This window comes from Amblyomma maculatum, chromosome 2 (assembly GCF_055883805.1).
Source record: "Amblyomma maculatum isolate TAMU_Amacu chromosome 2, ASM5588380v1, whole genome shotgun sequence".
NCBI lineage: Eukaryota > Metazoa > Arthropoda > Arachnida > Ixodida > Ixodidae > Amblyomma > Amblyomma maculatum.
The window spans coordinates 103,508,128-103,531,835 of NC_139345.1; the positions used below are offsets into that span (position 1 = coordinate 103,508,128).

Below are 23,708 nucleotides of genomic sequence, written 5' to 3' on the forward strand. Positions count from 1 at the left end.
GAAATTTCAACACTGAACACTTCAAGAATTATCGCCATGAGCCAAACTGGCTATCGAAATTCTAAGCGAAAGGGTAGCGATGAGAGGCACCAAAGAATGTATATGGTAAGAATCGTTATCGCGTGTACCACAACACTGGTACATGTTAGATAATGCCGCTTTGAATAAGGAAATATGTACTCAGGCTGGAAACAACTGCTGTTCTTAGTGTGCCCAAGGTGCGCACGTGGAAAGCTTTAGCTGTCCGTATGCATTGCAGTCAGAACACCGGGTATTTCGGCGACGTTGTAATGACGCTGTCTTAAGTAAGAACGTTTCTCGTTATTATTTGCCTTAGTATTGTATCTCTAGGCTCACCATTCATGTTTCTCCGAAACATCTCCGTTTCATCGGTAAAATTCTGTAAGTACTTACATCCTACACTTCACAGTATTTTCGTAGAGTGTAAACTACCGCTCATCAACTATTGAGTGCATGTGCGCGTAATTTCAAGTGCTGAAGTTTTATTAATTAAAATTTTTAACTCATTAGCGCAATTCTGTCTGTTCGGTCAAATAAGAACTGCTTTCGGGCACTGAATGCGCTCTAAGAAATAATCAGCAATGTTCCAAGTATATCGCATTTGTTTACCCATACGTCGACAGGAAAGGTTCGAATTAAAATTCTGTGTATGGTCTTTATTGGATCAGTTAAGAACACGAGGTTACAGCACGTTTCCGTATTATCTGATACTGCATTCACTGTTTTTTAGCAGAAAACACTTCAGCATATTGGCGCTGCTTCCTTGCTGCGTCGAAGTATGGCATACACACACACAGTCTAGCGGCTCGCATACCAAATTCAATTCGTATTGAATGGACCCCGCGTGACCTTTTAAGTGCTCAAAGCCAAGTAGATTCTGCGACCCGCCTTTCAAACTCAACATCGACATCGCCAAACCTGATAAAATTGGACAATGCCACCCTGCTTTTAACAAGAAAGGAGCACCTCCGGCGCCGTACACGTGCTCTTATACCTCCGTGTACGGTAAGCCTCCCCCGCGGTCTAACCCGTGCAGAGGAGGTGGCGCTTCGGAGGATTAGAGTTGGGGTGGCCCTAACACCAGCAGTGATCCGAAAGTGGCCACAATTTCGGTATTTATATCCACACCCTGGGTGCCCCATCTGCAAGTCAAGAAATATAGAAGCTGACATCCATCACCTACAGTGGGATTGTCCAGCGTTGAAGCTAACGCGGATCCGGCACCTGGTGGCAGCTGGCCTCTCCCCCCATAATCCGCAGTCATATGCTGTTTGGACACTGGGACCGCATCATCGTTCACTCCGCGATTTCATTGCATCAGCCAACCTTTTTTCATTTATTTGACCACACCCTTCATCCATCATAACATTCCTTTTATGCCCTGAGGCAATAAACTTCGCAAAAAAAAAAAGTATGGCATAAAAGCTACGCTGACACCTCACAGCCACCGACAGAACTCGGTAGCCTGTGGCGTCGATGCGCAGCTGTCCCTGACAGCAAACACAACAAAACACTAACTTTTCTCTCAAACACAGGGAGGCCCTTTAATACTTGCAGGGCCCGACATTCCCTCACCGTGCAAATTCACCATTTGGTTATTCAGTGTTCCTGAATTTCGTACTGGCATGAGTACGTTGTGACAAAACTGTTTCAAAAGCTGGCATGTGCGTGGTGTAGTTCATTTTTGTTTTCTAAATCCTGGGAGTGCAACAAGTAGCATCATTGTCTTTGTCAGTCGCATGGAACAAGTTCGTGATAATTTTATAAACTTTCTTCACTCGCGCATTTTCTAGCCGTTTGGAAATCATGTGACTGCAACATTTATACATTCTGACTTCATAATCAGGAATTAAGGATTGATACACGTTTTACGTTTTACTCAACAGCTTACGTGCGACTGATATAAACACGGCTAGAGGCACTTCAAGCACGCATAGGTATCGCAAAGTGCAGTCCTTGTGTTTATTGCGGTGGTACTTGCTCTGTTCAGTACCTAAACAATAAATCAGAGTAATCCGCATGATTATATATGTAGGCGACTTCTGCATTTCATTTTAGGACTAATGATAAAAGATCATGTGTTTTGGGATGGAAGGTATAGGTGGAACATTACAGCGTAGGCCAGTGCTATAGTCGGCTACAATTTATATGTACTTTAGGTAAATTTGCAGCATGCTTTTCCACACTTGCCACATCACCTACGAAGGCATAGATGCCTGTGTACGTTTTCAGTGACTACATCGGTAATATAAGTCTGCTAGGCAAGGAGGTGATATAAAATTTCACTCAGAAATCGCTGCCTCCTGCTCCAGCTTAATAAAGCCCTTATGGTTCCAACAGCCATTTAAAAAATAATTTATCAATTCATATGTCAAACGCAGTGCTTCCTGCCCAGCCAGTCGCACGTAACCAAGAGCCGTAAGAGTTCATGCTGTTTGATTTAAAATCAAAGAAATGCCACTTTAAGATAGACAAGCCTTACACGAATGGCGACGGCCCCTAACGTTTACTAAAACTTTCGCAACACGGCAGCAAATAACACCCAGAAAATCACTCAAGTTGCTTACACCCTCTTCCTGCTCGGTGCTATCATCTGACGTAATTTCCGGCATACCTAAAAATTGAAGCAGAGTTATTAGCTTACCTTTTTTGCGTATTTATTCTTCTCACTGCAACAAAAAATGGCCTCAGCTATAACGTTAGAACATTTTCTTCTCGTCTACATGCCCCAACTTTTCCTCGCCTGCGCTCTGTTCAAATTCTTGCGTAAACGCCCGAGTACTGTTCTCTATTCACGACCTATTCTTGGTTATCTGTATTATTTAGTAAATTAGAAAATGGACACCCTATTGCGTTTGTTCAACTACTTTGGGAATGTTTGTAGTTTACATATATACTCAATAGAAAGATCTTTCGAAATCGTTTTATTCTAATGCATCGAACATAGTCGGTAGTAATTTTGCGTAGATATCGGTCACGTTAGGTTTGCACGAACTTTAGTGTTTACGAACTTGAACTAACCTATTTTCATCCATTCATTACAATTATCAAATATTTGAACCACTTATCGTGGGCGAAACGGCTTTCTGTGATAGCAAGTTTCTGAATCTTTAATAAAAATTCGCTCTGATGTACGAATATTCTGCCATTTTCCACTTCTGGAAAGTTGTTGATGAATATAAAAGATTTTGTTTCGCTATTCAGCTTCTAATACAGCGCATCATGGCATGCGGTGCTCACCACCTATTCAAGGAAAGGGGGGAGGGGGGGGACATTCTTTTTCAAGCATCTCACACCCGATAACAGAGGCACCAAGACAGAGACAAGCTTGTATACCTATTGTACGGTCGGTAGGTACCCGGGAGCACTAGGGATTGAATCGCCCACTTCCTGAACGCGGAGTGGTTCCTAGAAACATGCGTTCTGTCAGTGAGACCATTTCTGTGATCTCGCTCTCGAACGATGATAACGGCTGTTATTTTCGCACATACACTCGGGCCATGTCATTGACATTGCCACCTGCTGCGTCAGTAACACCCCTAAAATCAGCAGAATCGCACGTGGTATCCGTTTTTTTTTTTTTTTCACGCGTTATCCTCTCCGTATGAAACACAACGTGAAAACCATTTGCAAACATAAAAATATATGCTAAATGTATTGTTCTTCTTTGAGCAAAGTGTTTTTGCCGAAACTTTGGTTTTACTCCAATGGAAGAGATTTCAACCTTCCTGTCCGTTGTTAAAAATAATAATCAGTTCCATGATACCATCAGTCGTAGTTATTTTAAAATTGCAGCGATCTGCCGCGCGCCTTGATTTATTCTGATTTCTTTTCGTGCTCTTTCTGGATTGCACTCCGGTTTTTCCCTATTTTTGGGATGTCGTTAACCATAGTTCGTATTATATAGTGTACTGTCAAAGTTGTTTTATAATATCAAAGTTTTACAATAATATCAAGGTTCTACCAAGAAAGTTCTAAGAAGATACCAATGTGCTTCTAATTTGCCAAAGATCTGTTAAGTGGTTGCAAAAAGACGGCGTGGTCAGACTTCCTCATGGTAAGCCTGTCGTCTTTGTTGAGCTCGGAAATTCTTTTGTGTGCCCCAGTAGGCACTCAGAGTATCTTCAACTGAGCAAATGTTTCGCTTTTTGTTCCTGGACAAACCCGCTGCCACCTACAAATTTGGCAAAGTTTTTACGATCGTCAATTCTGTGTCCATTGAGTCCTAATAAAATAGTGCAGATTAATTCATGTTGGCTTTCGGATAGTGCCAGGAGCATACAAGATGAATGTCAGGACAATATTTTATGGGCAATAGACGCCAACTGTGAGATCATGCCCAGGACAAGAGCAGATGTGCAGCAGCAACAGCGAACAGCAAAATATTAGAAAACGTGGCTAAAATGTTGCCAAAATATACGTTCAGGGTCGCATATGACGTTGTGCTCGTTACTATCAATGGGATATGCATCACGTATACCTGAGCGTAAAATAATGATAGAAATATTGTAGCTTTGCTTCTGGAAGTATTAATACATTCACTGCAGCATGGATCACCGCCTGATCGTGATATTTATTAATTCGGATTCAGTGCAAGCACGACTTTTTGGTCACACGATGAAACCCTGAGACAGATTTTATTCTAATGTCTCAGAACGAGGGCCTTACAGTAAAACCTACTCAGCTTCTTCATCGTGGGGCCCAGTAATTCTGGCCGCACAGCACTGTGGGCCACCCTCGACAAAGCATGTGCGTCCATGAACATGAATATGTTACATGCCTCTGGCCAGTAATCGTGTGGCCTGTAAATGTTTCTTGGCGGCTACTACTCTATTTTTCCATTTTGCGAGCCCATCATCCCAGAACTAAATCGTCCGATTAAAGACGACTGGCCCTAATACCTCAAGGCACTTTGGGCGTTAGTCAGCTCATTCAAACTTCGGTTACATAGTGAAATGAAAGAGATAATCGAAGGTAATAAACAATCTCTGAACTCAACCCGCTCACTTCCACCAGTGACGAACTTAGAAGCACTTGCGACTCAGTCCCTTTCTTCCTTTCGACAGTGTGCGCATCTAGACTGCTGTTTCTAAGTATGTCCAGCTGTTTTTTTGTTTTGTTTTTTTCAGAGAAGGGGGGGGGGGGGGCACGTGTGTTTTACTTTATTCTTGATACTGCTTTCCACGTGGCTGATGAGTGAAAAAGACATCTCTTGAAATTGCCTGTCCAAGGGTTTCATTCTTTTTAACGTCATGTGATCTTTTTGTATAAAAATCCACTTTCTTGACAATAAAAAATTTAGTTGCGAGTCAGCGCTCGTCTGTTGTGTTTTCTCTTTGTTCTTCATGTCTTCGCGCTGTACCCCCCCCCCCTCCTCCCCTATGAGCTATTACCAACTCGCCCAAATATACATCCATCCTTCTTTAGTGCGTGTCCAGCTAACTAACTTTGCGATGTATATTAAGCATAATAAAGTTTTTTGCTCTGTCCTAAAGACACCTTTGTATTCAGCAGGCTTAAACTTCTTCCCTTGTATAGTTTTGTACTGTTGTACTCATGCCTTTCCAGGCAGACGCGGAAGGTCATTCTCTTTATTAATGTTGACACGCATTTCTTTGCACAGCTACCTCCTTCATATGCTCTGCATTTCAAAGTTTGGAGTTTCATTCAACTATCACGAGAGGCGCAGCAGTTTATCTTCAGCAGCGTCCTCCACAACAAACTACTGAACTCTGCCTGGTTTATCAAGAATCATTCTTTCGTCAAGCCCCGATTAGTCTGCTAGAGTCTAGAGAACGACCTGATAGCCAAAGTCGATCCAGAGAAATTGCTTCTCCCAGATAACATACCATAATTCAGTGCAGGCTATCCTTATCATGCCACGGACCACAATCGAGTCGCGCAAGCTTAATAAGCCAGAGTATCACAGTTCCCCATTTCTTTGCGCTGCTGGTGCAAATGAAGGCTTACTCCTCACGTCGCATGCTTTGTACTCATAGAGATTCTTTATGCTTTGTCAGCGTTTTTCACCAAACTAGCCACTTCAATCGCAGCCATGCGAGAACACCAAACTTCCGATGTGATTCCGATGGCACTCGCAGTGTCCATTGGGAAATAACTAAGCGCGAGAATGCGAGCGTTTGAATGAAAGATAAGTAGCGTCAATCACGACAATGCTACATCAGCGTGGCTGTGCGGCACATAGCCTGCAGCTGGGTAGCACAATGTGAAACAGCAGGCGAAAAAAAAGGGGCGAACTACCACAGCAGCATGCTGTTATACTTTCGAATTTTTAAATGAAAGGATTGTCTTCTTGTGCTCTCAGAACTTACACGCAGTAGGGCAATGAAATATTGCTAAAAGTGAGCATTCCAGGTAAACCTCATCACACATTTACTTCAAGAATAAACAAAGTTGTGAGCACAGATCTAATTACGCTTAAATATTGTCGTAACCGATCACTCTTTCCATGAGTCTACTAACCGTAACTTGCCATGCATATATTTATTTTCGGTTCCGAGCTTATCAGTAGAGACCTTTCAAAGAAATAAGGTTAAGTCAAAGCTAAGCAGTACTCCGCATAGCGCAGAAATAGAAAGGTGGCTTACTCGAAACTAGGTGATCTCCGGCGTCCCGGTGCACTGCGTTGGAAGCATCTTGCCCTCGCTGAAAGAACACCACCTGGACGATCACGAAAACAGGAAGGAGCCAGAGCAGGCGCCGTCGCCTATTACTCAACCGCGGCATGACACCGATGTCCAGACCTTGAGAAGCGGGTCTCGCTCTCCACGCCGCAGCATTCTTCATGTCCGGCATTGTTCACGTCTGGCCATACACCACCAAAGGATCTCTTTCGCACAGCGATCGGCCCTCGGGGGCAGGCCTACGCAACGCTGCCGCAGAAAGTGCCTCTAAAGCGTACACCACGCTGAGAAGCACTACCTTCGTCAGCCACCGTTATTCCGTGTAGCCGCGCGCGCGTCTGTGCGATGGCTATGCGCCGATCTTGCTACGATATGGCAGCGGCGACCAGTAGTGCGTCATCGCCGGAGAAGAGGCGATAGCCGGGTGCAGTCCGTCGGTTTGCCCTCTCACGCACGCACACGCTAAGCTGCACATACGATTTGCCGGGCACGGAGAGAACACAGAAGTCCGCATTGTCTGCGGGAAGGCGAGCGCGATCGCTTTCCCTCCGTCCAGTCTCGGACTTTGTCGTAGATATCGCTTCGCTGCCGTCATCGGCTGGGGCAGCGCTTTTGTTTTCCTTCGTGTATGCGCATTTCGTGGTCTATTTTTGCTGTGACGGCCCTGGCGAGTGGCTTAGCTTGTCATAAAATGAAGGGTCTTGCTAAAAGTTCACGAGGCAGACATGAAACTGCCACAGGAAGGCACCGATACCCTCAGCACTTTTACTCGGCAATGAACGATAAGGTTTTGCTCACTGTTGAAAACCAGATACCCCATTCATTGACCGCTGCGAAGAGCATGTGGATAATACTACAAAGAAGAAACTTGGCTGTTTCTGGTATCCCTGGAAAAGTGGTATATTAAACTAAGAGAATTTTCCACTTAGTTGGGTTAAATGACAGGCCTGGTGGCTTATTTAACTAGGAATTTTAGCTTCACGCGCTAGAGCTTTACTTGTCTCGCTAGGCGACAACGCTATCCCCACTCAGAGCTTTCCCCTGATCATCTGGCGCTCACTACTCGGACATGCAGAGTCCAGTGCGTAAGCAAGCGCATGCTTGAAGAGGAACGGAAGCTATAGTTGGAGGAAAGCAGCAGGCGATGAGTACGAACACGCAAGCCCCTTCTATTTTTACCATCGCCTTTATTTCCAGGGTAAGTCTCTCGAGTATTAAGCACAGCAGCGGATGAAAGGCCTATGCACTTTATCATGAAAACAGCTCACATCAGAACATCGGCTCGTAGTGATGAACTAAAGCATTAGAAAATAGCGAGCTACAACATGAGCACCGCGGACAGGTACTGAGGGACCATAGCTTGAACTGTCCATCACCTTGCCTTTCGCCGAAGCATACATCAAGCACGGCCACTGTCACTCTAGTGCAACGCCACTTCACACACACCACTCTATGAAGTTGCCTGCTTATTTGGTTGAACATAAGACAGATGTTCCAGATTGTCATTGCTTCCAGAAAACATCACGTTTTCCTCCCGCGTCTCCAAAGTGACCAGAGAGAAGAATGCACGCGACAAGTGCTGCCCCAACATTGAATTGTGCACAATCGATCGCAATGTCCCCGCATTAGGAGTCGGTCAGTTCACTGACGACGTAAATCCTTGCAGAGCAAGGAACACCAGTGTTATATGGGACCTCGAGCCACTATGCCTGCATTTTTTTCGGTCTATGAATGAAACAACCATGTGCATTTTACATGATTACACTTTCATACTCGCGAGCGGTAAACCACTAAGTACACGCTTGCTAAATCAAGCCAGCCTCCTTCTGCGACGAGAGAACCTATTGATTCTTAGTAGTTCGTGCTCGTAAGCGGTTGTAAATACATACCGTCAGGAGTGAACAGTGCTCTGGGGTAAGTCTATAGAGTGGCAGTGATCTCAAAACGACGGCGCACGCAGTGAGCGCGAAGCGTCGATGCTAAAATTTCCTTCCAACTAATCTATTCCGTATCACAAAGTGTTTGTAGCTCTACAAAAGGTAAGGGTGACATGGGCCAGTCGGAAAGGCTGCTGTCGCCTCTCTTATCTCGCTGCATAAGTAATATATCTGCAGATAGCAAAAAATTTAGCACTCTTTTTCACTTAAGAAAAGTCTTGTGTCAGGTAAATAAAAGTGGTCCTTGGCTGTGTGCACCGTGGCAAATGAAACCTGGCTCAGAATTTTCCACGATTTGCAATGCAAATGATCACTCCTGCAGCATAATCGCGGATTTCTTTTTTTTTTTTTTTTGCCTGATACACAAAATCCTCGCAAACTAAGCAACACAAGAAGACGACAAGAAGATATCGAAATCAGTTGCTGAAATATACGTAAGAGTCATGCATGCAACCGATTCGGTGCGGTTGTGGGCAAAGCGAAGTGAAAACATCGACATACGTGTCGAGACAGATTTCAGTAGTCTCCGAAGAAGTGGACGTAGACTTAGATGGGAAGGGGTTCGGCAAAAACGAGAACCGATGGAGCCGGGGGAGGGGGGGGGGGGTGATTTCTCATCATCAGGTGCCTCATCATCGTCATCAGACTATATCCCCTGCCGCACAGAGATGCCCCTCATACCGTTTTGAATTATCCCTTTCTTGGGCCTCATTCTAATTCCATGCTCCTGTGTGACTCCCTCGCTCCCAGAGCTACACTTGCATTGAATCCATTACGTTACCTCGTGAAGCAATCGGTAGTATCACCGGAAAAAAGCGATAAACAGCGTTCTACTCGACACTGAAAACGTCTATATTTAGAAAAACATTTTGCATACTTTACATACCGACTCATGCGGGACAGCAGCGCTCGATTTTTTAACAAAGAATAAAAATCTAGAATCAAAAATTACGATACGATATATTCACGAACAATGCCATAACTGCAGAGCAAGTTTAAATGTTTGATAAGCAACATGCATATCTAGCTCACCATTGTGTGTTGCAATGTGTCCGGTTGTCGACCCGTTTTTGCAATATTTGTTCCGTTTTACTCTTACGAACGTTACTTTAGTGTTCTACATCATTTTTGCAATAACCATTTTCCATTGCCTGTCTGCCTCCTCAATCCTGTTCTGCAATTCGTCTTCTGAATTACTGCGCTAGTCAATGTCAGGTTTACCAAGCAATAATGGTAATGTTAATTATGCGGTGCAATTGCCATAACACATTTCTTAGATAAGTTAATGATGGCGAAAATGGAAGCTCATAATACCTACTTGCATTATATTTCATATGCCTGTGTTGAAGGCGGCACGGGCCAAGATTCTACCTACGGGTGTACTGTCCGTTTTCTGAGCACAAATAAGAAGCAAGGAACAATTCGCCATCAAAATTTTTACATTGTATCTCGTGTCCCCAGCGCGGCGAACCGGCCATGTTTGCAGTACTGTGGAAATGCGGCCTGCTGGCCTTCACTTAATGTCCTCTGATCTAAGCGAGCTTACGAAGAACGAAAAGTCGGTGGAACAGACAAGCAAGTAGTGATAAGATAGCATTATTCGCTGCACAAACGAAAAACGTAGCAACAAAACGACCACTTCCGTTCTCCTCCAAAAGATAACGGAAAGTTGTCAGGCAAACATGCACGCAAACCTGTGAAGCATTGTCCAAGTATCTATTTCATTATCGACGAGCATGCGCTGATATGCATCATACCCCATGGTGAGCGGCTATCTGCAGATCATTCTGGGGTATATACGCATTGGCAAATGGTTTGGCAATTACAAAAATTCTGCCACAGAAACAGTTGCGACAAATTCTGGTCGACAGTTGTCTGACATGCATCCAGTTCAGGCATTTAAAAATTAAACACCCGATCAATATGAAAGGCAGTGCCATAACCTGAAATGTATCTTCAGAGCCCAAATCAAGTAGCCCATTACCTTACCTGGTAAGAGCAGGCACAGTTTATTTAATTGTGAGCATGAAACTCTCTACTTTAATATCCTTAAAATATATTACAAATGATGTCCAAAACAGTGAAGTTGGTTGAAAGTACTCGAGCACCCATGCCTAGCTATGCGTGGCACTAGCGTGTTTGAAGAAAACTGGATCCTGATTCTTGAGCCGATATCGAATGTCTGGAGACGGCCTCTCAATGGAAGTGCATTGCATTGAGCCGCCATAGTTTAAAATATCGAGGATAATAGGATTTATGCGCCGAAATTTGCAAAACTAGACTAGCACAAATCACAATCTCTCACATCAAACGTTTTTCGTCCGCTGTCAGAATTTATTTCTTTACTGTGGTCTCGCCATAGAACATACCAAGTTTTAATGCTCCTGTTAATTTAAAACAGACTTGCCCTGTATATTTCAAGCTTATGGCCTCTAGCCAGTCTCCCCTGGCCTAAATATCATAATGATATCAAACTACAAGAAATTTGCCGTTTTATTTCACTTCTGTTTATTTCATAAGTACGTCTGTACACGCAGTTTGTTTCCACATAGGTATTCAACCCTTCCCTTTTGATGACGCTTATAAAATCATCTCTGCTCCAGCCACATATATGGAAGAAAACAATCATTGATTTCGTCTGCATTACCTAACTAAATTAGGCTTTAGAATGATCTTCACCCCACAATATATTTTTCTGATCCAGAAAGGTTCAAAATGAACTTTAAATGTATTTAACTGGTGAGTATTACTGTAAACATTGTTTTACATTGCCCTATACTATTTTAGTTGCAGTTGTGTTTGCAATTTTCTCATCGTCACGTCTTATTTCTGCTGACTCTTACGTTTTACTTCTCTTTATAACAACTTTTCATTCCTTTGTTGCGTTTGATTCGTGCCACGTCCTTTCTACCTTTATCCATCACTGGTATTTCTGTAGAATCTTCTCTATCGCATTGACCCCCTGCCCCAATACTATTCGGGGACTGTTAGGTACAAATAGATAAATTACACCTTAGGCGCCACAAAATATTGTAAACCGGCAGCAGACAGAAAAAAGCTGTAGCTTCTTGGAGGACAGTAATTAACGTCTCAGGCTGGTTCCTTGAGGTATTCACCATTTAAACTCTAGCTAGACAACCTCGCAATATCCCGGGGCTGCCTGTCTAATAGCATTGAAAATAATTCTCGACGGCCAGAAACCATGACAACATCAATGTAGATATCAAGGCAGCAAGAGTATCTGGCGATCCTCAATACTCGCTATAAAAACATAACGCACCAAACTCCTGCGCTTCGTAAGAAATTTATAAATTACTTAAATACTGAAAATTGACTGCTCATGGTATATAAGCGATAGCGGAGCAATCCGCGATGTGTACTGAAAACAAAGAAATCGCGTGCGATATCGATGGGTGACCAGGAGCCCGTACTCGATTGTACGCGATGAAGCGTCAACCATTGTCGTTAAATTAATTCACTAAATATTACTCGTTTGAGCCTTAACCTGATGGGCGCGCCTTTCATTCATGTGAATAGCATAAAGTAATTTGCCGCTGGTGAAGCGGTATTAAATAAAACGATATAAGTACTGAAAGAATGAAAAGACATGCTTGCTTAGGCGAAAAACGGCTTTTATTCAAAACAAGGCATGTCTAAAATGCCGTTATACGGCGCGATTTTATTTTTCCAGCCTTTCAAAGCCGTGTGACGGCGAGGCAAAACCTTAGTGTCAGACTGCGCTGTGGCTTTTAAGATGCGCGTTGTAGCGTCGTTCGGCAGCTCTGCTGTTTCTGGATCTTCACGCAACTCCAGAACAACTCCCTGTGAGGTTCTGGAGCTCGCTACGCCTTGTGTCGTGACAGTTGCAGCTAAGCCAGCTCCAGAACACGAGCTCCAAAACAACTCCCGGTGAGATTGTGGAGCTCGCTTAGCTGTAACAGTCACGACGCCGGGAGTGTAAAAACTGAACTAACCACCTTGAGGCTTATAACGTTACGCCTTGTGCATTGCACAGTTGGCACTTTATTCTACCCCTTCGATGTTCCTGCTGATTTATTTCCGAAAAATAATTCCCTCTTCGATATTAGAGCGTGGTTCCCTCCTACACTTTCAAAGAAATCATTCAATTCAGCCAATGCAGCCATTCCGTCTATCCTGAGCGCCCCGCATTGGTGGTTCAGCAATTAAGGCGCTCGACTACTGTGCCCAATGATGCGGGATCAAATCTCGGCCACGGTGGCCTCTTTTCGATGGAGGCGAAAAGCAAGGCGACCGTGTGCTGTGCGATATCGGTGTATGTTAAAGAACCCCAGGTGGTCGAAATTTTCGGAGCCCTCCACTACGCTGTCTCTAATAGCCTGAGTCGCTTTGGGACAACAAACCCCATGAACCAAACAACCATAAACCAAAACATGCAGCCAGTGCTGCACAGTCAGCCAAGGCTTCGCGCCCGGTGAGCGCCGCGGAATTTCCCTACTAGGGGAGGCGTGCGGGCTGCAGTCGCGCAGCCAAAGTTGAGGCTGGGTTCTCTCTAGTATGAGCTCTGCAACTTCGCATATATACATACAAGTATCTCAGATTTTATGTTTCAATATATCAGAAACACGCCTAAATAGCTGCGCTAAATGTTTGAATTAGGGAGTATCGTAATCATCCTCAAAATTTTCTAAGTCATAACTGGTCTTGTAATCATGTTTTTCCTTTGACAGTGATTTCTATTCTGCGAGTAGTCATGCTGAAGTTTACCTTATGTAATCGCACATTGGTTAATATTTTTGACGCGTCGTATTTTCCCTCGCATGCGCTTGCAAGTTTGGGGCCTTAAACTAGTCCATAGCTACAGGTCGAAATAGTCTTTTAAATTCTGCACACAAAAGAGAAAATTAAATAGCGAAGCATAAATGCTAGGTTTTGAATGTTTTATTTGCTACACTTCTGCCTTCTCCCTTTCATCCCACTTTCTGCACCTGGATATTACCCCACATCGTCTTTTGCTTCGTTAGGAAGCCAATAAACGTCAGCGCAGCCCGAAAGGATGAGAGTGGGGCTCTATTATCGAAGCCATTTTGATGAGTTCAAGACTTCATCTGACGGCTAAGCAAATGGCTCAAATGCATATGAAGCCCTGCGTGCAAGTTTGCCTGTGGGATGAAACCATCCCGCTCGCGCCGCTGAAAGATATAAGGCCGGCCGACACTGCTGCAGTCTGGCCAAGCCAAAGGAGTAGCTTGGTCACCTTGGGACGGTGCTTCAGTGGCCCTTTGTCGCGCCATCAAAAGGTACTTGAACATGACAAAACCGCCGTCAGACGCAATTCTAGACATCGTCGCACCTTCGGACGACACTTGAACATAATTGTTCATATCAAAACAACAATGAAAAATCAAAAACAGAACAATGAAAAAATGCATCGTAACCGTTTGGTTGTCGCCACGTGTAACGCTAAAGAAGAATCGTCTGGCATTTTACAAACAAGGTTTAGAGTCCAGTAAAGTTAGGAATGCAGAAAGTACTTATGCCCCAAACAAGACGCTTTGCATGGCAGTGCTAAGCTAATAAAGGCCAGTGGATATTATGCTACGTTTCTCCCGAGAAAACTGAGAAATGAGCTGTAGAAAAATAAGTTTATCAACAGACATGACAAAAACATAAACTCTGCTAATATTGAAATACAGGTTGATTAGTGGTTGATACATCCAGGTGAACAACCAGAAAATCAAGAACCAACGAATATACACCCAAGGCGTAGCGAAGTGTATTGCGCTTCACGTGTTCTTTACGTTGTGTGCATATTTCGCAATATTCACTCAATGCATCGATCAAGTACCCCTCCACAGGTTGCAGTAGCGAATAACTGTGGGAACCACCTAAGTGCACCACAGACATTACAATAAGTCACATAGGCTCTCAAAATATTGCTTTATCCCACAGCGCAAAGCACATCGTTTAAAAGAAGATTTTCTCCGAAAGCACTTTCACTGTATAGCATATTATTCTTAAACTACAACTTCCGCTAGTGCTAGAAAATTTTGTTTCCTTCCAGGTTGGTCTGCAATTAGCCAAAGGTCTTTTGACTCCCCAGGGACACTTCAAAGCCGCAACTACGTCACCAAGCTCGAGCATCTAACCTAAGATAACTAAATGAATCCTAAATAGGTAATCGATAGTGGATCCTTAAGAATACGGCTCCTGGTTTGTTAGGGCCAAATTCAGCTTTGCGCACCCTGGAAATCGCAATTTATTTCATCCCAAGACCTACGCAATACAAACCCCTTTTTGTAGGTTAAATACAGACCGCTCGTTTTGACCACCCCTTCTGTAAAACACAAAGACTCCAACTACAAAATACCAGCCCTCCGGCACTGTGTTAGTTACAAATAGTTTGCGGAAAGTTCAGTCGCAATCATCGGCAAAAAAAAAATCTTAATTTTTTATTTTCTTTAACGCATTAAGTTCGGCGAATTGGTATTGGCTTGCTGAATTTGTTTTCAGCGGTTTTTAAGCGAAGCTGCATATCATCACGCACAAGTCCAAGAAAGAGAATTGAAGAAAACTTATTCAATATTGGTAAAACACTGCGCCTTTGAAGCTATACCAGTAATGGACAGCTGTCAACGGAACCATTGTTTGTAACACTTAATATAAACTCACCTCTAGTCTGATGCTTCAAACCGTTAGAAAAGTTCACTACAGCTCTGCCCACTGTATCGTGGCTGCAGCCAACCAAGTTAAATATAAGATAAGCCTCCTCCCCTTCCTCCGTCACACTGACAACAAGCAGTGAATTTCCGTAAAACTTACTGCACGTAGGATCATATCATGACGAAAACGTTTGTAACAACACAGTATACGCACAAGCAGTACCGCATGGTTTGCAGTTCATTTGTTGCAAGCTTTATATAGTGTCCGGCTCTAAAGCCGATGATGTAAAAATACCGCGCGATCACACATAATGGGTCTCACACAGTTAAGTGTTCATATCCATTCGGAGAACTTAGCCGCAGCATCGATATCATGCACATTAACGTACATTCAGTAAACGCTGGTGCTTCTGTCTCCAATGTACTTGGTAGACATAGCGAGTCAACACTGCCTTCTTGGCAGATCTTCGTAGCCGCACCAGGTCACACTGGTTCATAAGAGGCTGCCGCTGTTCCACGGTAGCAAGGGGACCAACAACTTTCTGTTCACACCTGCACTTGTCTAGAATACAAAAGTACGATCCACACACATTTTAAAGCATCACAGTAAACGTGTGCAAGGCGCACATAACGAACATGTCTGTACATGGAAATTGGTCTTCTTTACATGAGGAAAGGTTGATTCTGTACACACATTGGTCTCACTCCTTGCATGTGGGAGGGTTGAAATGTCCGAAGTAGTTGAGCTCGTAGCAGCAAGCTAGCGTCAGAAAGGCGACGTACAGTGCAAGGCAGACTAGGCCTACGCGCCAGTTGAGGCGCCACTTGGCCACACACAGCGTGACTAGCATGAGCACGGTAGTGCCCAGAAGTGTAAGTGTCGTGTACGTGAGTGCGCCGCTGTTGATGTGCAGCTGACCGCCGCTGTTGGACAAGGTTTTGATCAGCCAGGGTAGGCCCAAACAGAACAGGATGTCGAAGATGTTGCTGCCGATAAGGTTACTGAAGGCCATGTTGCCGCAACCTGGGCACAAAACGCCATAATTAAAGAGCACTCTCGATTCACTTTAACCTCGGCATCAGCAGTCCCAAAAGGTATGGAGCGAGGCAAAGGACAATTCCTGTTCTGTGGTGCAGGGGCGTAATCAGGGGGGTGCTTCAGTGTCAGAACACCCCCTCCCGAAATTTTCTGAGCGCTGCATTCTCCCTGCTCCCCCTTTCTTTCAGGATTTTTCTCGCATCTTTTTTTTTTCCCTGGTGGCGTATAACACCCCCTGAAAAATGCTTCTGGCTACACCACTGCAGTGGTGTATTTAAAATGACCCTTGAAAACGCCTTTCACTGTGCTTTGTCTGAGCCTGACGCGAAGAGCAAGGTTGAACCTGCACTGTCCTACTGGTGCTTTCACAAAGGGTGAAGTTCAAGCCTCTGAGCAAACAGAAAGACTGCCGGTCTTTTAGAGTTATGGCTGATAAAGCAGCATCAATACTATAGGCCCCGCCGTGGTGGCTGGGTAGTTGGCGCTTGACTGCTGACCCTGCAGGGACGTGGTGAAACAAAAAAGGCTCCTGTGCACTGTGTGGTACAACTGCACGAAAAAAAAAACCCAAAGGGGGTTAAATTACCGGAGCCTTCCACTACGGCGTCTCTCAAAGTATGAGTCTCGTTGGGACATGACACCTCCTAAGCCCTAGTATATGAATTATTCTATGTATCTTTCGATGCTTCCACACAATAAATTAATGAATGGTTTGGTTTGTGGGGTTTAACGTCCCAAAGCGACTCAGGCTATGAGAGATGCCGTAGTGGAGGACTCCGGAAATTTTGACTACCTGGGGTTCTTAACGTGCGCTGACAACGCACAGCACACGGGCGCCTGGATTTTCGCCTCCATCGAAAAGCGGCCGCCGAGGCCGGGATTCGATCCCGCATCCTTGGGAACAGTAGTAGAGCGCCGTAACCACTGCGCCACCCCGGCGGGGATATATGAAAGTAATTATCGCACTGCTTCGAACAGAAAAGCTACGCAGAGCTCACCCATTTTTACGATGAGGACAGTGGTGATAATTTCGGGTACGCTGATCCCTGCAGCCAGGATAGTTAATCCGGACACCGAGTCTGGTATGTTAAGAGTGTAACCTGGATGCAAAAAAAGTAGAGGCGAACCTATGAACATACTTTGCAATAATACACTGTCACGGTGTGATGATGGCAATGTGTCAAGCAGGGGCACAAAAAAAAAACCTTAAAAGTGAACACTTTATTGGATTTATTCACGATTTATTGGATTTATTTGCAGATAGTTAAGATAAATATCAAACTTAATCGATCCCATGACATCCGGTGTAGCTGTTGTATACAGATAAGACAGCTAGCAAGAAGAAACCGAAGGCGGAAGTCATGCACAGATAGAGATGTCTAACATTCCGTCCTATGCACCGGTTTTAGCCATTCGCAGCTTGGTCCTGGCACACACAAACGATTTCAACAGTGAGAAGCGCTGAAAATAAAGCAGTATAGGCATACTAGATGGCATTGGCAAATACTAATAATCAAGCGCCACGTCATAGAACCCTGCCGGGAAGTGACGGGGATTCGGCGTCATTACAGCGTCGACATCGGTGCTTGCTCCTACCGACGATAAAGCTGCCAGTGTTGTCTGCTCACTTTACGTCGGAGAATGCATCACTTCACCGTAAGGTACATGCTGTCACTGTTTCACACTTATACTGTGAAAACGAACACTAAATACGCTTTCATTTTGGACTGACAGGGATGAGCTACAAAGTAACATGAAGATTGCACCACCTTCTTCATGCCACTGTTGCACAGCAACAATGTATAATAGCATATATTCGCCATTACGAAGGACGCTGAACGACTGCGGTAACTCTGCCAAGATGCACCACTATTCCTGGAAAATCAACTCAGAGAATTTGAAGTGTCCGTACCGATGACGGTCACCATCCAGGCGCAGAGGTACGAAAGCAGGCCTATCCAGACGACCGCCATGACAAAAGTGAGCGGGAAAAGGCGCGGCCACCGCCGGCAGTCCGGCACTGTCAGCCGCAGTAGCAGGGAGGCCGGAAAAGTGACCAGCCGCCAAGAGCGGGACAGACACCCGCGACTGCCAGGCTTACTGGTGCGCGAGCGAGAGCACGAGCCCGCCTCTGAAGCTGATGACGGCTTCATGAAGACCACTTCGGCATCTGCGATAAGTTTGCAAAAATGATTTCATCCATAGAGAAGAGTTCAACAGGAGTGTATGTAAAGGAACAAAATCTCCGCAGAAAAACGAGACATTACATTGTAACATAAACCCTGGACTGGCTTCTCTCGAGATGAAAATTATTATAGCAATTCCAACGCCTGTGTCGTAGACCTCAGAAGAACCTCAGTGCATACATAAATTATGACGTTCTATACGTCACCATACTTTGCCGTGAGCGCAGACAAACGATATAGCTGACAGCCTCTTCTCTAGTCCACTAGAAGAACAGCATGCTGCAGATATTTGGGAGCACGCACAATAGGAAAAAAATGCAAAACTATAGCAGAATGTGTGATATAAAATAATGATAGTGTGATATAAAATAATGATATATATGACGTATAACCAACGAGCAATAAAGTGTGTGTGAGGAGGGGGGGGGACAAGAGGTCCTTCACCTCATTTGCGATTTTAGCACCCCTTCCTTGATTTCAATCTTTAGTTTTGTCCCTAACGTCTTCTCACTTTGCACTTAGTTCATGTTTCTTGTGGATAGTCTTACAAAACATACTCAAGTTACAGAAATTATCCCCCAAAATCTCTATGGGTGTCTTAGGAGAAACTAATTTGTACCGGAAATCTAGTTCTGGGTCACGGTTTAAGACGTAGAAGTATAAATGTTTTCGAATGCACTGTTGTCAAGTTCAATTTAGGTTTTTCTAAAACAGAAAAGAGCTAAGGAGCTATACATCAGACAGTGTAAGTAATAATTGGCACACAAATACGCAAAGCACCGCATTGTCGCCGCAGGCACTTCCACGCTACCAAATGAAGGCTTTAAGAGCGGCGATGGTGTTATTTACGTCCAAGCAAAATTTCACCGAAATCCTGGAAAACGAGCACACTAGTTGGCAAAATAACAATGCAGGTAATAAGAAAAACAGGAGGAAATAGCGGCTGAAATCACAAGGCAAAAGAATTGCACCTTGTAAAATCAATCCGCGTTTCATTTCTATTCCTATGTTGGACAAAAGCGAACAGAGTGGTGTTGTTTACACGATATCTTTTCACGAATATCATGCGCTTTCATTTTTATTGCATGGAACTAAAGCATAAATGCTGGAATTTTATATGTTCGAGATTCACGAGCATCTCCTATCTACTCCGTCCAGGAAAAAGTAAAATGATAATTTCCTGACCTATTTAGGGTAAGATTCCGTGACCCTGGTGATTTTGTTTGTGTGCCCTCAATAAAGCACGACCGGCAGCCGATAGCGACTGTAATTGTGCGTGTTTGGAAAATAACCGCTGCGGCAGTGAATGACGCATTCCGATCGACGTCTGGTCTTGTGCCCTGCTTGAATATCGTGGTTAAGCTATTGTCATCATTCTTAAAACCGAAAATTTCTGCAAATAATAGTTACAATGCTAGCAATTTAAAATATACAGAGGTATTTTTTATAAAAATCTACAAGGCAAGAAACAAAACCTTCTGTATATGTACCCCAGTTTCCAATGCTTCATTTGCATCGATTTAACTTCACCCCTTTTTTCATGGTACAACTCAGACAGATGACATTTGATTTTTTCAATTAGTCATGCACACAAAATAGCTCACGAACCGAATGTATGCATTCATCTCTGCTCCAAACAGGTAAAAGCCAAAAGTCGAGCGTTTGCCGTCTTAACGACGCACAAAAATGTTCCGCTTACGTCGCACCTTCTAAGTGCGATGGAAATCCTGCGCTAATTTGACACACTTTCCATAATACTGTGAAACTGAAACATTTCTCCCTCTACTCAGAGACAAGGTACCTGAACAAGCATATCTGCAAACAGTTGAGGTGTGCACGGAAACACGGAAGCAAGCACACTGCCGCAAATGAAAAAAACAAAAGTGATAATCATGTGTGCACATTCAAGCACTCTGTTTCAAGCTTGTGTACTATACGATATATATATATATATATATATATATATATATATATATATATATATATATATATATATATGCAGAAAGGAGATGCATGTGGACATCACAGCTTGAGGAAAGTGGCTGAGCGGCATATCTTAAGCCAGGATTCATTGAGCAAAATACGCCTCGCAAGCGAAACTTGTCCAATTGGCACATTACCAAGCTCAACAGCAAACTTGCCGAGACGCAGCAACAATATCATGGCAGCGAAGCAATGAAACGACGCGACTGTTGCGTCGGTACGAGTGTGCTGAAAACGCTACTAAGTATGCTTCTGCGGAAACTGTTGGCCCAGGAGTTAGGGATGCGAACGATACTCAACGATTTCGACAGTCTAGTATGTGCTAACAGGTTTGATGAGTATTCCTCTCTGCATGGCTCGTTAGTGGCACAGTTTCGAGACTTCCGCGACCGTATGCATTCGCTCCGTTACTCAGCTATTTTCAGCTGTACAAGTGTGTTCTAGTCTCACGTCGACCGTGGCAGAGGCAGTCAAGTGTCTAATGAACAGAACAACGTTGCCTGGCCCTGCGATAGAAACTGCGCGATCGAGGCGTTAGAATACAGACATCTGTAACTGGACAATAAACATGTAAGAGCAGCACACGGGTGCAATCCGTCTCGTCGCGCTAGTGGCCTCACATACAACTGTCTTAAAACGAACGACATGTCCGTCTTCTCCGGGAACGCAATTTAATTCTGGCCTCGAATCCGTGGTCAGCCAAACCGCGTTCATTCCTTATTAGCATGCAGACTAAGCAACTCAAATATAGTGCCAACAGAGAGAAGCTTATAGATTTTATGACCAAAATATTTGACAAGACTCTCGGCGAGTGTAAAGGGAGCTATAGCATCGTCTGCGTTCTAGTGAGATTTGTAGACAACATTGTGCTGGGAAGTAGCTGGTCCCTGCTCTTCATCAGCGTGAAGAAGCTCCACTCATTTCGGTGCACGATTCTGTTGAAATCGCAGCAGACTGAGCACTCTGAATGCACTGTTCTGCGTTCAGTATCGCCCTCGAAAAAAACTGTCGATGATGCATCCAAGCCATATTAGAGGCCAGAGATATATGGATGACATGATACAAAACTCACGTGGATTTGTGAACGTTGACGAAGAAGGTTGAGAGGCCTCCAACACCACTGAATCCGTATTATACGAGTCGCAACAGCTCCAGAGCAGTCCAATAAAACACAGTTTAGCTACTAGACCATAAATGTTGCTACTCGTAATAATCAGTGATGACCAAAACACCCTGACACCGCAAATAAGTTTCTAGGCTCATCTAATAACCAGTTACATAAACATGTTTATGTAGACAAACACTTTGGACAGCTGCAAAGGAATGCGGTGCGCTCACCCTGCCGGTAACTCGCTTGCTATGCGTGCACAAAAAGGTCTAGTGAACTTTATGGCGAAGACGCCCGTGTTAGAAATGTCAATACTCACAAAAACGCCCCTACAGCCTGAAAGATACATTGAGCGTTATAAACTGGAGTAGTGCTGATGTATGCATGCATGCTATCGCACTTCAAAGTGAATCAATTCAATTAGGCGGTAGCATTTTCTTCTGCAAACGCACTATAGCGATATAAAATATTTCTATAAATATGGTTAATAAAGTACCTAGCCACATACTTCCTTATTACCTTATCACGAAATAGCCGGCCTAAAAAACTGTATCAGGAGGTTAACGCAATTTTCAACAGCCGTTTGCGATGAAGAGTGAGGTGTTGGGAACTGTTAGAGAATACGCCAGCTTAGGACATGAAGTAAACGCAGATCAGGACCCCGCCAGTAAAATGACTACAAGAATATTTGGATGGAGCTCATTTGACAAGTACTCGCAGATCATAAATGGCAGATCATAAATGGCACCTTACCAGCACCCCTAAATATGAATGTATACAATAGTTGCATCTTATCGGTACTCACAAATGGGGCTGAAACGGGCCGACAAAAAGAGTCCAAGTTGTATTTAGTGCAATGCAGCAAGCTATGGACCGGAAAATGACAGGTATAACGCAAAGATGCAGGAATGGATCAGAGAGCAAACACGAGTTAATGACATTCTAGTCGAAATGAGGAAGAATTGGTCATGAGCAGGGAATGCAATGCGAAGGCAAGGTAGCCGATGGCCTCTAAGCCTAACAGACAAGACTCCAAGGAAGGGCAGGCATAGCAGGGAGCGCCAGAGAGGAGGTGAATGGGATTAGGAAGTTTGCAGGAATTATGTAGATGCAGCTTGCACAGGAGCGGGTTGATTGGAAGAGGCTTTTTGCCCTGCACTTGGTATTGTCGCGCAGTGATGATGATTATGACTTCTTTCTAATAGCTCTATAGTTACGGCGGCAATAAAAATGAAAGGGTCGAATATTAATTAGGGCGGAGTTTCACGTCAACATTAAAGATTGCACTCATCACGTTTTTAGAGAGATTTGGGTATATATTCTATTCGTTTCTTTATGAGGAAGGGAAGGGAAAGATTTACTTAGTCTGTGTAGGTCCGAGGGCGCGGTGCATAGCTCGGCGTACCGGCGATTCTGCATCCCCCCCCCCCCCCCCCCCAGGCTGACAAAACCCATTGCACAACAAGGACATATATCGAACTGACCCGGTCGTGCCCAAGCTGCATTCACATATTCCTAACAAACTTTCAAATTTCATCCGCCCAACAGATTTTCAGCCGCTCCAAGCGGCGCTTCCTTTCTATTGGAATGCAGTACGTTACTTTTAAGAGCCATAGATATTGTCACGTGGTGCTGACAAGGCCGTAAACACCAAAAGAGAGGACAAGTGTAAGCGCACTGAAATCAACTCTATATTGGGCTGACTTGCGCCCTCAAAAGAACTAAATTCGGCGGCGGCGATAGCAACAAACGTGCTCTCTGATCGTCGAACAAAGAATGCCACTTTCACTTGCCAGCGCTGAATTTAAAGGCGGGGCGATGAAAGACCTAGATAAAGCCGCAAACGGTGACTATTATGAGCTGGAACATTGTAGAAACACACGTTAGCGTTTGAATTTTCGAGATACGTTCCGATGCATCTTGCGCGACAAAGAAAATGATACAGCGTCGTCTCGCGACAACGAGCATGAAATAAACACAGAACACAGAATCGATCCATGCTCTAGAAACACAGTAATAAGGCCGCATGCAAGCGGCTATCAAAAAATAACAAATAAATATTTAAATAGTTGGAAATATCTTGCCTTCTTATTCCATGCAATGCCCATGCCCATTTCTCCTTAATTTCAACTAGCATGTCATTACTTCC

At 44.1% G+C, this 23,708-nt stretch overlaps 2 protein-coding genes across 4 annotated transcripts in view; both read right to left on the reverse strand.

Annotated features, from left to right (window-relative positions):
- LOC146199442 (sodium/potassium/calcium exchanger 5-like) overlaps nt 1-7,169 on the reverse strand; it is a 38,207-nt gene extending 31,038 nt beyond the window's left edge. Inside the window, exon 1 of the mRNA XM_084594928.1 lies at nt 6,630-7,169. Coding sequence (XP_084451054.1) covers nt 6,630-6,837 — 208 coding nt within the window. The 5' untranslated portion in view covers nt 6,838-7,169. The remainder of the gene's footprint in view (nt 1-6,629) is intronic.
- Nucleotides 7,170-14,212: 7,043 nt separating this feature from the next.
- The window catches only part of LOC146199443 (sodium/potassium/calcium exchanger 5-like), an 84,740-nt gene continuing 75,244 nt past the window's right edge, over nt 14,213-23,708 (reverse strand). For all 3 annotated transcript variants that reach the window (XM_084594931.1, XM_084594930.1, XM_084594929.1), the window contains 3 exons: nt 18,195-18,452; nt 17,281-17,382; nt 14,213-16,267 (listed from right to left, as the gene is read on the reverse strand). In XM_084594931.1, coding sequence (XP_084451057.1) covers nt 15,945-16,267; nt 17,281-17,382; nt 18,195-18,452 — 683 coding nt within the window. In that variant the 3' untranslated portion in view covers nt 14,213-15,944. The remainder of the gene's footprint in view (nt 16,268-17,280; nt 17,383-18,194; nt 18,453-23,708) is intronic.